General features: G+C 28.7%; 1 protein-coding gene across 2 annotated transcripts; it reads left to right on the top strand.

Annotated features, from left to right (window-relative positions):
* The first annotated feature begins 3,260 nt into the window (after positions 1-3,260).
* On the top strand, positions 3,261-15,037 carry LOC125065166 (cytochrome b5-related protein-like). Of its 2 annotated transcripts, none has more exons than XM_047672644.1 (7): positions 3,261-3,383; positions 7,024-7,245; positions 10,646-11,058; positions 12,474-12,662; positions 12,942-13,166; positions 13,739-14,018; positions 14,325-15,037. In XM_047672644.1, the coding sequence occupies exons 2-7, from the start codon at positions 7,030-7,032 to the stop codon at positions 14,337-14,339; spliced, it is 1,338 nt and encodes a 445-aa protein (XP_047528600.1). In that variant the 5' UTR covers positions 3,261-3,383; positions 7,024-7,029; the 3' UTR covers positions 14,340-15,037. The 2 variants fall into 2 exon arrangements, with proteins under 2 accessions (XP_047528600.1, XP_047528599.1); XM_047672643.1 differs by having other exon boundaries at positions 13,739-14,022.
* The last annotated feature ends 481 nt before the right edge of the window (positions 15,038-15,518 follow it).

The raw sequence follows: 15,518 nt of genomic DNA, 5'->3' as shown, positions 1-15,518 counted from the left end.
TTAAGCTTCGTCAATTATTGTGTTGCTTGTGTTTTATTATTGTGAACAAGAGTTTGCACACTATAAACTCTCTCATACTTATAATCCGATGGGGTGGCAAATACACGATAGGAATAAATTAGGCGACCAACTTTATGTGATTTCCGAGGTAGTCAGTATTTGCACTCCCGGTGTAAGCACTACAAACAACATAACTCCGGGTCGATACTTAATTTATTTTAACTTAAAACCAAGTGGTTTTTACAAACGAGACCCGGGATTAATACCCAAGACTTTGGCATATTTGAGCGGACAAGTTAGATATTACACCAACCGCACTGTATATATTAATGAATCAAAACTCACTCAGCCGGTCAAACAAATGCCGGGGTAAAAAACAATGAATTACTTATTACTTAAGTAAACGTTATTAACGTGCTACAAAATTATTTGAATATGTATTATGTAAAGTCTGAGGGCAATATAATTTGACCCTGGGTGTGAAATCGTATCTATGTAATTTTAGTATGTTTGGGGATTTTTTGAGGATTTTATTTGTAGATAAGTACGTTTAATTTTTTTTCAAATTGCATAACATTTCTTATACTTTTATAAGCAAATGACAATGATATTATTTATTTGACTTTTTTACATATACGGGTAATTAATAAATCATGATCAAATTGACGTCGCTTAAAATAACATTTATGAATTATTAATATATAAACTTGAATTTAAACAATCAACCCAATAATGTAATATTACTAATTAGAGAAGAATGACAATTTTCATTCAGTACTTTGTTTCACAAAAACAGTAAACACTGAAGGTCAATGTATGCGACGTTGCCGTTCCGTCAATCTCATTGTCTAATATTCTCATAATTTCGTAGTCCAAGAGCTAATGATGTAATTAGTTTTTTTATCTAGTTAATCTGTTTAGGTATTTATATTGATATAAAAATGATTTGCTTACATTTTTTGTTATATTCTGTAAATATAGATAACTAGCTATACCCGCGGCTTCGCTCGCGTAGAATATGAATATATTTACAAATTAACTTAAAATATTACGTAAATTTAAGACGTCTTTATATAAACAAATACACACATTGGTGTGTATTTCAGCCCTAAAGGTCCAGAAACGCATAAATGCGAATCAACTCTTTTTAATCGGTAGCCCAAATATAAAATTTCGAGCTAACTTCAAAATGACGGACTTCCAGACTAACCTGTATATGAAATGTCAACACCAATTTTTCCCTTTAGACATAATATATCAAGAAACGCTTAAATACGTATCTACTCATTTTTAATCAGTAGCCCAAAAATAAAGTTTCATGCTTCTAACTTCAAAAATTACGGTCTCTCAGACTATCTTATATACGAAATTTCCCGCCTTCGGAGTAAAATAAGCAGAAACGTTTAAATACGTATTAAATCATTTTTAATCGGTAGCCAAAAAATAAAATTTCATGCTTCTAACTTCAAAATGTCGAACTTCCAGACTCACCTGTATACAAATATTGAACAACATCGAATACATTATTCTGATCCCAATTTAAGTAGCTAAAGCACTTGTGTTATGGAAAATCAGAAGAAACCACGGTATCACATATACCCACCCAAGACCCAAGATACCATAGAAAACTAATAAACTTTTTCTACATCGACTCGGCCGGGAATCGAACCCGAGACCTAGGAAGGCGTACCCATGAAAACCGGTGTACACACTACTCGACCACGGAGGTCGTCAACCTGTATACAAAATGTCAACCTCTACTTTTTCCCTTTAGGCGTAAAATATCAAGAAACGCTTAGATACGTTTCTACTCATTTTTAATCAGTGGCCCTAAAATAACGATTCCTGCTTCTAACTTCAAAAATGACGGTCTTCCAGATTATCCTATATACGAAATGTCAACTCTATTTCCCTCCTTATTCGTAAAATGTCCAGAAACGATTAAATACGTATCAACTTAAATTTAATCGGTGTCCCAATAATAAAATTTCTAGCTTCTAACTTAAAAAAATGACATTTGTGCACAAAATTTCATTTAAATCGGTCCAGTAGTTTTGACGTGAAAGCGAGACAGACAGACAGAGTTACTTTCGCATTTATAATATTAAAAATATGGATTATTTTAATACTTTAATATAATATTAGTTCTCACAATGACGTGACGTTCTCACAGTTCTGCCAATAACTTGACTTGACTTTTATACCTTTTTCTTTATAATATTTATTTTATTTACTTTTTCTTAATTAATTGGCTGTTTTACTTTATATTACTTCAAAAATAAAGTAAAAATTTTCTTCTCAGTTATAATTTCATATTTTGTTTCTCAAAAATAATTAATTTTTAGGACACATTATTATATTCAGACAATGCTCTTCACTAAAACAAAAACATAAGGGCTTTATTAAATATTTATTATATTTATTTATTGGCTTAGATACACCCATACACAATATAAATTCAATATAGTCTGGTCAATATAGACATAAAATGTGGTATAATTTTCCGGCGCTCGACAAGATTTAACTCACTAGAACTTTACTCTACCTCAATTTAGGCTTTAAAATAATATTTTAATTGTACCAGCCTCGATATTATTTATTTTTAAAAATTTGAAATTAATATTTGTATTTTACTTAGTGGTAAGGCTTTGGGTAGGTTACTATACTTATAATATATTTTACCGCCACATACACTAATATAATAATACAATACAATACTTAGTATAGTTGTGTTTGTTATAATATTTCAAGGACTTTACTTAATATTTCTTAAAAAAAAAAAACGTTTTGTTATCAAAAAAGTTAAACATTAAGGTGCGTGTACATTCGTTACATCAGGGTTTAACGAATGAATGTGTACTTGAATTTTTTCCGCAATTGCTTGAATGGTAAACATGTTTTGTAAGAATAATATGTTTTGACATTATAAATCATAAAAATCTAGATGATAACAATTTTTAAATTAAAAGTACATGTAATTATTATATATTTTAAAATGTATTTATTTATATAAAAGATATATCCACTAGCAAACAGACTATGTGATGGTAAGTAATCACCATCATCAAGCTTTGACCGCTATTCATGGTAACTGGGACCTGCTTTGTCACTTATGCCTTCACACAGGCAAAAAAACGCTTCAAAACGAAAGAACCAATATATAAGCAATAAGTACTTACAATAAGTGTATCACATTATTATTGACGGATCAAAAAAAGTGAATCGCAAGCGCATGTTTTTAACCACTTTAACCAGTCAGTCCAGTCACGGCCAAGCACCGACGCGGGTCGGTCGATTTCATATCAAATTAATGATAAAAAATACAATCGAAGTGAACAAAACAGTGCAAAGGAAGTAATCATCGTTCCACAATTACATAAAAAGTATGTATGTGTAATCATAAGATTAATTATAGAAAAAAAAAACAAATGTTATCGCTTTAAATTTAAGTTTTTTTATTGTTGTTTTTTTTAAATATATTACTTATATACTAAACTTACATAGTTTAAATTCGATTAATTTCAACGCAAATCTATAGATAAGTGGTTATTGTCCTTGTCTGTCATAGCATCAATCGTTGTATGAAAAAAAAATCGTTTTGTATATTGAAACAAGTGATTGCTATAGTTATATTTAACCAGTGATTTGTGTTCTTTGACCCATTCCGTTACGGAATGCTTAGTTTGACCAATATAAGAAGCGCCGCAGCTACAGTTCATCGTATATTATATGCCCAAGTCGGTTTTTGAAAAACACACGCCGGACGTAAATAAGATCATGTAAAGTTGACAGTTCGTAAAATAAAAACAAACTATTTTAATTTAGACATAAAATCTTAATGGCGTTAGCTTTTTAATTAAGAATATCTAAATATAACATTTCAAATGAAAACGTGTTTCTTTGTTACGTCTCACTTGTCTTATTAATATATATCTATACAATGTTAATATTAAGTACTTAAACAAATGAAAATAAGAAAAAAGTTTATGTTAAGTACTAGTTAGTTAAGTTCTATATAATATAGTATATTTTAATATCAATCCAGTCTCAATATGCTGATAATATTTTATACAAAAATAATAGTACTGAGTCAATATATATATACATGCACAAGACACAGGTATCGTTGCTAAACTATATCTTTAAAAAATATTTTGCTCGCCTGTTCCCTTTAAATTATTTAATGGATTTTGATGCGATTTTGATAATAGCTATCCTTTTTTGATAGCTTGTTATGTAGTATTTAAAAAATGGTTTTTAGGGGTTTACCATGACTAACGTTGACTCGACCAGAAAAGACCATTGAATTGGATTTAATATTGAATCGTAGATCTTAAAAAGTCAACATAGATTTAATAATATATATCATTATCATTATAATAATATATAGGTACATAATTTCTATTTAGGATTAAGCTATGAGAAAACCTCGCCGCAGAACAGGAATGTGATGTGTCAAAATGTGACATGTAACATTGCCTATAATTAATTATAAAATGTGTAGAATATGCCGTATCACTGTATGGCAATTGTCAAAATTTTACAAGTGATTTACGAAGTGAATTCTAACAGAATCGCAATGCAGTCGCTGTTATTGTGTATTTTAAGATGTACTCGTATTACATGTTACAGGTGGATAGGTCGCCTGCCTCGGTGCTAATTACAGCTTAATGTCGTATTTTTCCAAGAATAAACGTATTAGTTTCGTATTGTAGAACTATATTTTATATAAATTATAAGATTGATTATTTTATTTTATTATTATGTTTTTTTTTTAGTTCTTTGAATGCTTAATAAAATTTGAAGCTATGTAATATTCGACTTTTATTATATGAACAAAATTAAAATAGTTTTAATTGCAATTAAGCAAATTAAAAAGAAATCAGACAAGACATCTAATTAAATCTTCACACGATAGCATTGAAATTTAAACTCTATAGTGAGATTTGATCTTTTTATACGACAATATCGATTCGATTGAGTTGAAACTTTTATTATTATAAGAGTTTAAAATTATTAGCTATGTAAATGGTTATTTTTAAAGATATAAATTTATATTAAATTTGCGATTAGTAAATAAAAAAATAATAATCATCAATATGATTTATGATGGAATGGAAGGCGGACAAGTTTGGTTGAAGATATAAAAACATATTATAGAAAAATTATTCGTAATCATATTGACACTGATTTTGTTAATATTAGAATACACTAATAGTTATATATTCTGACTTATTGGTTGGAAATTAATAAGGGATGCGGGTAATCTGTATATTAGATACAATTTATGCATTATTATACACATAGGTAATAAGATATATATTGGTATTATTAGATACAACTAGTGTACTGGATAAGATGGAATTTTAACATGATAGTTTATAGTTTCAAAATATCCTTAGGCTATATACCTTCTTATAAACCGTAGATTATACTATGCTCTACCATCGAGTTTTATTTCATGCTATTAAAAATATAAAAATAATATCAAACTTTCCTTTTAAAAATTTCTAAAACGCAATATTATATATAATAGTTATTTTTCGTAATAACATAACTCTTAACGATTAGAAGTTATTTGCCTATAAGAGCCAAAAATAAATAAAAAAGTGCCTTTGTTAGTTTGCCAACGCAATACTGTACGAAAATATTTAACGTCTCTTGTATTGATGTATCATCAAACTCGACAATAATTTATCGACCTTCGAGTGACGTCACCAATCCGTTAATTAATTTAGAATATTTATTAATAAAATTTGTTAACATACCATATTATTCTTATAGATTTCTATGCTTATTAATTGCCTATATAAACATGCGTATATATTTCTCGTACATAAATAACACTATTTTAAAACATTTATCATTTTCGCTTCGGCATAAATTACATGAAGCTCAAGAGGAACGAATAAAGTAGCGTTTCGTTTCTTTATTTTTTTTTTAATCTTTTGTAGGAAGGTTGAGGTTAGCGAACTGGAGGTTGGCAAGAGTAAATATTATGAAGTAAACTTTACAGTAAAAACAGATAAATTGAGATTATTCAACGGTAATTTTAAATGATAATGCATGAAATGCTCGCCGAAATGTTACCACGAAAAACAAATATACCTAAAAATCTAGTATAGGTACCTTATATAAAGAAATTAAAGTTGAGTAACTTACTAGTGTAGGAAGCTACAGTGTACAACTTGCGAGTTCTTGGAACCAATTAGGTCGAGTCAATAGTACCTGTATTTAGCATATTTCTAATTAAAATTATTATATTATATTTCATCCATCCGAAATAAAAATTATTACTTAATTTTCTCAAAGCCTTTGAAACATATGGTTATAGATATAATTCCTATTTAAGAGTTTATTTAAAATTATTCCAGTAAATCAATTTATATGTATACATTTTAAAATTATCGAGTAAGAAAAAAAAACTAAATACTTAGTTATTACATCTATCATGCGTCAAGCTGATATATGAACATGTTGTAATTTTGTTATTTGTAAATAAAAAATCTACTAATAAAATCGAATATACGATTATAGTTTTAATATTAAGTCGATGTAAAATTATAGCTTTTTATTTAAATTCAGCATTTATTGGTATTACTATAACAACACAAATATTTATACAAAATATAAACTAAACTAAATTTTTGCCAAATTTCATATTAAATTACTTAAACTTAAGCTAAGAATGAGTCGAGATGGCCCAGTGGTTAGAATGCGTGTATCTTAACCGATGATTTCTGGTTACTGGGTTACCCAGGCCTTAGACCTTAGCCCAGCAGTGGGACATTTACAGGCGGTTAATGTTATGTTAATGTTAAAATGTTAAACTAAGAGTTATATTTTATTTTCGCAAGATTATTATAATTTTCTCTGAATAATCAGATTTTCTTAATATATTTGTCAATTGTTTTTTTTATTTAATCGACCTTCACATATTATTTTTAATAAATTTTAATAAATGCAGTTCATGAATTCATGACCACTCAAGTAATACGAATACTTATTTGTTTGTTTTTTAAGGACAAAATGGTGCCAGATCCGGATAAACGACAAGTCAGCTTTCCCAAATTAAAATATCCGTTGTTCCGAGATGTTTTACCCAAAACTCCTCAGCAATGGATAACGGCAAAACAAATTCAAGATGGCGCCGAAGGACTTTGGCGGATTCATGATGACATTTACGATTTGACAGATTTTATTAACTCTCATCCTGGTGGCTCACAATGGCTGGAATTCACAAAGGTATTTTTCAAAATAGATTTGACTATATCTAGTACGGACTGTATACGACGATAAATAAATGTAAAAAAAATAAGCAAAAAAACCGAAATAACTTTTCTTTGACTTTGTTAAACATTAAGATTAATATTCGTTTGCCCCGTATCCGTTTCCATAATATATAAATAAATCTATATCATATTCATTAAAAAAAAAACATTTGCTAGCAAAATACGAATCATATACCATCTATTTTACCACGTTTGCGTGAATTCAAAACTGTCATAAGCTCATTTCGTGTCTGTAAGGTCAACGGTAATATAAGGTCAATATAACCTATGTAAGGTTAGCTCAAGTTCAACCCAGTTGTTTTTTTAGTAAACAAACATTTTACGTGTTGTTAATATGTATTCGAATAAATATAATAAATGAAAAAATATAAATATTATTAATGAAAAAACGAATTAATCCATATAAATCAAATTTACTTCTATCATAAATACTTAGATCTTAACAAAAGGCAGATGTAACGAGCGGATCATTATAGTGAAGCAACAAAATCTAAATACAATTTCCGGTTGCATAGTAATTAACAATTTACTAATGAATAGCGTACCAACATTGTTAAGATTAATTTTTAAATTATTTCAATACAAACTCATCAAATCATTAGTCATTAAGTTTTATCATATTGATAAAACTTAATTAATCTTTGTTTTAACTTTTATATTATATCAAACCATACTATTTTTTTATAAATCAAATCAATTGTTGCAAAATAATTATCTAGCCGTATAATGTTTGTCCTTGTGACGTACTCCTTTAACCTTTCGTAATTCGTAGCATTGCGCCGGTAAGATATTTTATTATTAGAGCGTAACTGTACAATGTTTGCTCCTTCATAATTTTCGAACAAAAATAAATCATGTTCTTTTTTTAAATTATAATAATACCCAAGGTGATAATATCTAAGACAACTTACATTTTTAAATCTTGGTATGTCGAGAAACTTTTCAAATCCATTACAATACTGATTCCTTCGAAAGGTGATAAAATTTTTAACAATGCAACACTCCAAAAAATTTTTAATTATGTGTAGAAATGATCAAATACTATAAATTATTATTGTACCTCTTATTTAAGTAACTAAAAGTTAGCTATGAATTTAATAAAAACATGACTACAACATGACTACAACATAATTCAAGTAGCAAGTTCTTGCAAACATTTTTTGTCGTCAATTTACGAGAACATTATGTCAATTAAACGTAAAGGAGTATTACCGGTTCGAAACATGGATTCTAAAACCGGTAAAAAATCAGGAATTACTCTTTTTTTACGATTTTTACTTATTCAACTAGCATGAATTAAAAAGTAAACAAATCTAAAATCGATTAAATTTTAATCTAATTTTCGTCGTATTGATTTGAATCTTTCCTTCGGATTATAATACGATCATTTGATACCATCGAGTGAATCTGATTATGGCGCCAAAAGGTGAATTGCGAAATCTTCTGGTGGAAATAACTGCTAATAAATTGTTCAAGTTTCGGCTCATTTGGTTCGTTTAGACGGGTTCCGTACGAGTACCTTTATGTAACAACGCGGAATGTTGGAGTTCAATATTTAGTCATTTGTGGACTTCAGAATAGTATGAAATTTTGCACACTTATTGTAAACCATATTGTTAGCACATATTGTATGTGAATTGTATATTTATTAGACTAAAAGAAAAATATTTCGAATGCGCTAAAATCATGTAATAAGTATAAGTTTTTATAAAAACGACGTTCGAATGAAATAGGGAATTATTTTTTTGCAATGATCATAAAAATTGATCGAATGATTATAAAACCTTCTTTAGATTCCAATTATCCTTTGCAATCGTTCTAGTATTTTTGCAATGATTCGTTTTTTCCCATTACCCTGAGACATAGACAGAGACATTATATATTTTAGTTCGAAATTAATTAGAGCGTGTAATTTTTATTTACATTTCTGTGAATTATACCTAATTATTAATAAAATATAAACATGCAATAATTAAATCCATAACTTGATTGTGGTGTGTATTTAAGCTTACTGCGATTAGTACTTAGAATCTAGTTAGCCTTTTAAATCTCGTGTACATTATAAAACAGCATTGACCAATTTATATAAAGGTGGAATGAAAATTACTTTAACAACGTATTTACTCTAGAACTACATAAGTTTATCATCATGAAAATTACATATATGTTGAAGTAAAATACTGTATCTGTATTTATGTATCGGATAAATGAATAAAGTAATAAATATATAAGCATTACACTTACTTATTGCTTGAAATAAAAACTAATGAATTAACTAAATAGTTAGTCAGTTATCTCGTTCATCATTCACACAATTGTAGAGCCAGAGGACCTTGATTCAAATCGCGGGACGGAACATTAAAAGCTATTTAATTTTCCTGGCAAAAATTCCAACAGCAGCCAGAAGAAATTCAAACGAATGTACATACATACATTCATGCAAATGAGGATAATTTCCTTAGCTTTCTTATAAACTATAGAGAAAAGAATAGCTAGACAAAACCTGTAGAAACGACTTGTATACATATAAATATAATTAAGTAATAAAAGTCTATAGACGTACAAAGTAAAATTGAATAATGTTTTTATCTAGAAATAAATTGCTGGTAATTTAAAAAATACAAGTTATTTTTAATGGACTTCTCTGAAATTTTGTATGTATTTTAATGTACGTACCTAGAATATTCAAGTACACAGCGGATAATTACAATCTACCTTTGTATCCACAATTAAAGTCCACGTAACGCGTTAGTAAACAATAATCATATTTAATTTTTATTTTATTCTATGAACGACATTCTCAGCTCACAATTTTATAGTAATATATAATTAAAAGCATATATATGGACACATACATTTATTGAGTCTTGTTTTCTGTTTTTTTTTTTTTAACATAAGATTTAAATATAATAATATCTATGTCATATAAATAATATATAACGTAGAATCTTATCCAAAAATAGAATACCCAGCCCGGGATAGTTTTGATTTAAAAATAATATATAAATTGATTGAATAAAATGAGTGAACTAGTTAAGTTTAAGTGACCGGTGTCGCAGATGTCCATTGACGGTGGTAATCACTCAGTCAGGTGAGCTTCCTGCTTTTTACCACCAAACAAAAAAAAATTACAAAAATAGTCATACTACCTTTAAAACAAAAAATGGCAAGAGTAGATCAAATAAACTATTTTTTTAAAAAAAAACTAATTATTTAAAATCTGGCTGAGTTTAAAGCCAGATTTTTCAACAGCACAAAACCAGACTATTTTATTTTTCGAATTAACACAGTATTCGGTAAATTTTACAAAAAAATTTTACATATTAATAAATTATATGTTTGCGTTTTTTCAGGGAACGGATATTACGGAAGCCTTTGAAACACACCACATAAATAGCGGAGTAGCTGAAGCTTTGTTGCCAAAATACTTTATTAAGAAAGCAAGCAACCCCCGGAATTCACCATTTACTTTCAAAGAAGATGGATTTTATAAGACTTTGAAAATGAAAGTCGCTAATAAACTAAAAACCTTGCCAAAGGGCATTCGGAAGAAAAGTGATAATGTAACTGATTTGCTTTTAATATGTTTTTTGATTTCGAGTCCACTTTGTTGCTTGCTTTGGACAAAGAGTTTAATATACGGAGCTGCTTCTACACTGATTCTTGGCGTATTATTGAGTTCCCTCACCATTTCCGCCCACAACTATTTTCACAGAGCGGATAGTTGGCGAATGTATCTGTACAACATTAGTGGATTTTCATACGCGTAAGTAAAATAATATATAAAATTGCTATACTAAGAAATTATGCTAAAATATGAATATACGTTATTGACTTTGCTTAAATGAGCATTTCTGATATTTATCGGCATCCCTACGCAGATTTTACACCCCTGCTACTCTATGTTTGCTAAGAACACATACTTCAACACATATCTCGTCCCGCCCTGTTAGGCGACAGAGCGGTTGCATCGCGCCTCAATTACGTAAAAATCGTTAAAAATATTATGAACAATGTTTTGCAAAAAAAGGCAAAAGGCGTTGGTATTTTTTTGTATTATTGTATATGCTAATGGTAAAAAAACAATCTTGTGATAGAAAGCTTAGAAGCAAAAAGCAATTAATTGTGTAAACAGCGAGTAACTTGCTTATTTTTTTCTATTATGCCATTTTTATTTAAATTGTATTAAAAAAAAAGGAAATATTATACATGTACATAATTAACACATACCTACCTACACATGTAAATATATTTTTTAAATGTTTTCAATACCGATTGTCATGGAAAAAGGTTTTAACGGAAATCAAATAAAATTCAGTTGTAAATACAAGGTTGAATACGTTTTCATGAAGCATTTGTAAGGGTTTACATTGATTATTACCTGGAATATAACGAGTATTATCAGTCACTATAGTACCCACGTTACGCCTACATGCTATTAATAGAACTCACAAAAGGCACGAGCAACATTCGTCTATATAAGCAATATTAGGATTATCACGAAAATAAAAACAAAGACAATCCCATATACATGCATTGGTATTATTTCTTATGATACTTCTATAACTACCTACATAAATAAATCAATAAATAAGACTATATAGATGATAAACAAGTTAGTTAGTTCTTATTGATTATCACACAAGCGAATAATGATTTCATTGTTTTACATTGTTAAATTAGTAAAAAAGAATAACAGAGTCTCTAGCTAGAATCTCGACAGGATCTACATACTGAACCGGAGGTAGCTCTACGTTTAATTTAATAATATAACTCATGTATTTTGGTTAAGGTCACATTCATCTCTACTAGTTTTAAGTTCAGTTAGGTTACTCTGTAACGAAAAACTCGAAACTCACCACTGAACACGAGCCTGAAATGTCAGAGAGTGATATACGACATTGACTTGGATAATTATAAAATTTATAGGATACAGGTATCAAAATGGCGTGTCAAAATATGTCGGTTGTCAATAGTTCTTGCTATTTATTTATTATTAGTGAGACACGAAATGCTTTCTTGCTGAATTGCACTGCAGATCTAAATATTATACTATATTTAAGAAGCCTCTCCTTAGCATTTACAGCCTTATATTTCAAACGTACCATTTTTATTTAATCTGAAGATTCGTATCAAAAATATATATTACACACGATGCCTTGTTTTTCTTTGATATTTCAGTGAGTGGCGTGTATCGCACGCGATGTCGCACCATCTCCATACGAACACCGCTAATGATCTTGAATTGAGTATGTTAGAACCATTTTTACAATACTTACCACGGCCAGACAAACCTATAATTGCACAGATGGGAGCATTTTTTTATCCTGTTATATTTTTGTTTGCGTCTTTAGGAAGTATGGTAAAAGAGTAAGTATAGCGGTATGTTATGTTATTGTTTTTCAAAATTTTGATATCATTGAATATACAATACATATTATTGAGTATCGAATATATTTTTTATCTATAGAAAAATAAAAACATCCTCGGATGATATTTTATCCAAACATTACATGTTTGTGATTGAAAATAAAAAATGTTACAAAGTAAAAATTATTATATTTAAAATAATCAATGTTCATAAAGACATAAATAATAATTTAAGAAATAATCATTTTTTTACTATTAACCTATTAAATTATATTTTAGGATAGCATGTGGAGTGCTAAGAATTGATGGTAAAAAATTATCATGGGAAAATGGGATACCATTTGTTATACCGGTATGGATGTGGTGGATCAGTGGACTATTCCTACCCTGGACTATTATTGTTTGGCTAGCGACCATCATGACGTCCAGTCTGATCTTTATGGTCGTTGGACTAACTGCTGGACATCATGCCCATACTAACTTCTTCGAAGGAGATGTGCCTAGGTAAATCTGGTACCAAAAATATAAATTATTGATAATAGAATATATTTACGATTTTATAAAAAGAAAAAATTAAAAAAGTAAAATTACAAACATATATGCAAATTATGTGTTATTTGTATCTGTAAAGCACTCAAGTATAATTATTTAATCAGGCTGTTGTTTCTAAAGTACTATAAAAAGTTCTAAACTTAAAACTAAACATTGTATATTTTTTTATCATTCCATAAGAATCTTTATCAATGAAATGAAGTATATTTCAATATATTTACAATTTTATTAGAGTAAGTAGAGACATGAAAGAAAATTAAAAAAATGAAATTTATTGTCTGCCTAAAATCGATAGCAATTACAGTAATATTAAACATAAAATAACCGTAGGATTGAAGTAACAACCGTAGGCTTGTTTCTCATTAGCAACTATTATTGTTGATAAATAAAATAAAAAAAGAAAAGGCTTTTAAAGTGCTATAAAATATCAGTTGTATATTTATTCGACAAAATGTATAGAGTACCTATTTCAGTTTCGATAACTTAAAATATACGACCTAATATATCACTGTCCATATTTTCAGGGAGGAGTTTATTGATTGGGGCATTCATCAACTGGATACGATAGTTGAGAGGGTCGACTATGCGGGCGACCACTTTAAAGTACTCACTCGCTTTGGCGATCACGGGCTACATCACCTATTTCCAACACTCGACCACGCGGAACTGAAATATCTATACCCAACTCTATTGAAACATTGCGAGAAATTCGAAACTCAACTTCGTATGACAACGTTCTATAATGCCTTAATAAGTCACAGCAAGCAATTAATCAGAAAGAGACCGCTAAATTTTAGAGAAAAAGTAAGTTTTAATTGAAGAAAGGATATAGGTTTTTTATTTAATTTCATAGATAAATTATTTACTAAAGTTACATTCCATAAAATAGATATATTTCAAGTAAACTAGTAATAACTATGCATATAATGGAACACTCATAATATAAAAAAACAACTCAACGCATAAAACAAGCAAATATAACACAGTACTTGTTTAATAATTGTTGAAAAAATCTTTTAGTGGCAATTCAAAATTTTATTTCGAAAATAACATTTAATAAAAATAATTTAGTACTTAACTGTAAATAATTTAATTAATTTTTGATTTCAGAAACGAAAAATATAAATGGTGATATTCATTATATTTAACGACTTAATGAAGAAATCCTCATTAATGTCAAATTATTTTTATATGGTTTAATGATTTTATGTTTCAAACATAAAATTGTTACCGGTCTACACAAGGTTAGCTATTATTTTACAGAACAATGTACGTAATCACTTTTACAAGATGTTCCTAGTGAACGTTCAAAGTAAAAAAAAAAACATTTAAACAATACCAACTATAAAATTATAGACATGAACAGAACAGTTCTAAACAGTGTTGTTAAACGGTAAATCGATACGCACTAATTTAATAAATACCATATATCAATTTCGATTGAAATCGCTCTGCACTATTTTTTCTAGTTTAAAGCAAACGTTTGCGTTAGCGGAAGCAAAAGAAACCACGTTATAAATAGTGACGCGGCTCGTCAACACAAATATTAGTAAGCATTTTAAATTCTGTGGCTGGCATTCGTGCCTTAGAAAAGTATTTTAACATTTTTTGAAGTTCGCATTCGTATGTTTGTTGTGTATAGAATATAGATCGTCAATTTAACTGTGTACTTCTGATGCAAACACTGACCGATAAAAAATTGTTAAAATTTTAGAACTGTCGTTTTTATTGAACTCGTACAAATGTTTAGTATGGCATATTAATATTAAAAAAATCTATAAACTGTGGCTGTGGGTTTAGTTATATTAAATTTATTTATTGTATTACTTTGTTTTATTAAATATTACCTGTTAATTTAAAAGCTGATTATTTATATGTACTAATTAAATAAACCATGGCGTTAAATTAAGCAGACAACTCGGACTGTCGATTTAATGTTTAGAAAGCAATCATGTTCCAAATACTGTTAGGATAGGACGTTTTGGAATGAAGCGTCAAATGGCATCAAATGACGCCTGTGTGTACCGTTAGCAACGCTATCGAGGTCATTTGTTTTAGCATTTTATTAATTTTTAACGAAATTTAATGGTACTTTCATGGTACATTTTTAACGAAATTGGTACAAAAATACCAGATGAGTTAAGAAGACATGACCAGAAGACCAGGTACTGTTGAAGAGAATAAAAAGAGATATCTGTGAGAGAGAGAGAGCGGAAGAAGAGAAGATATAGCAGTTTATTTATTTGAAATATTCTTTCTGTGGTAAAGTATAAATCAAAATAACAACTCGTTTTACTAACTTTA

Source organism: Vanessa atalanta, chromosome 7, assembly GCF_905147765.1.
Source record: "Vanessa atalanta chromosome 7, ilVanAtal1.2, whole genome shotgun sequence".
In the NCBI taxonomy this organism is placed as follows: domain Eukaryota; kingdom Metazoa; phylum Arthropoda; class Insecta; order Lepidoptera; family Nymphalidae; genus Vanessa; species Vanessa atalanta.
The sequence above is the reverse complement of the archived record's forward strand: the minus strand, read 5'-3'. Positions and strand labels throughout refer to the sequence as shown.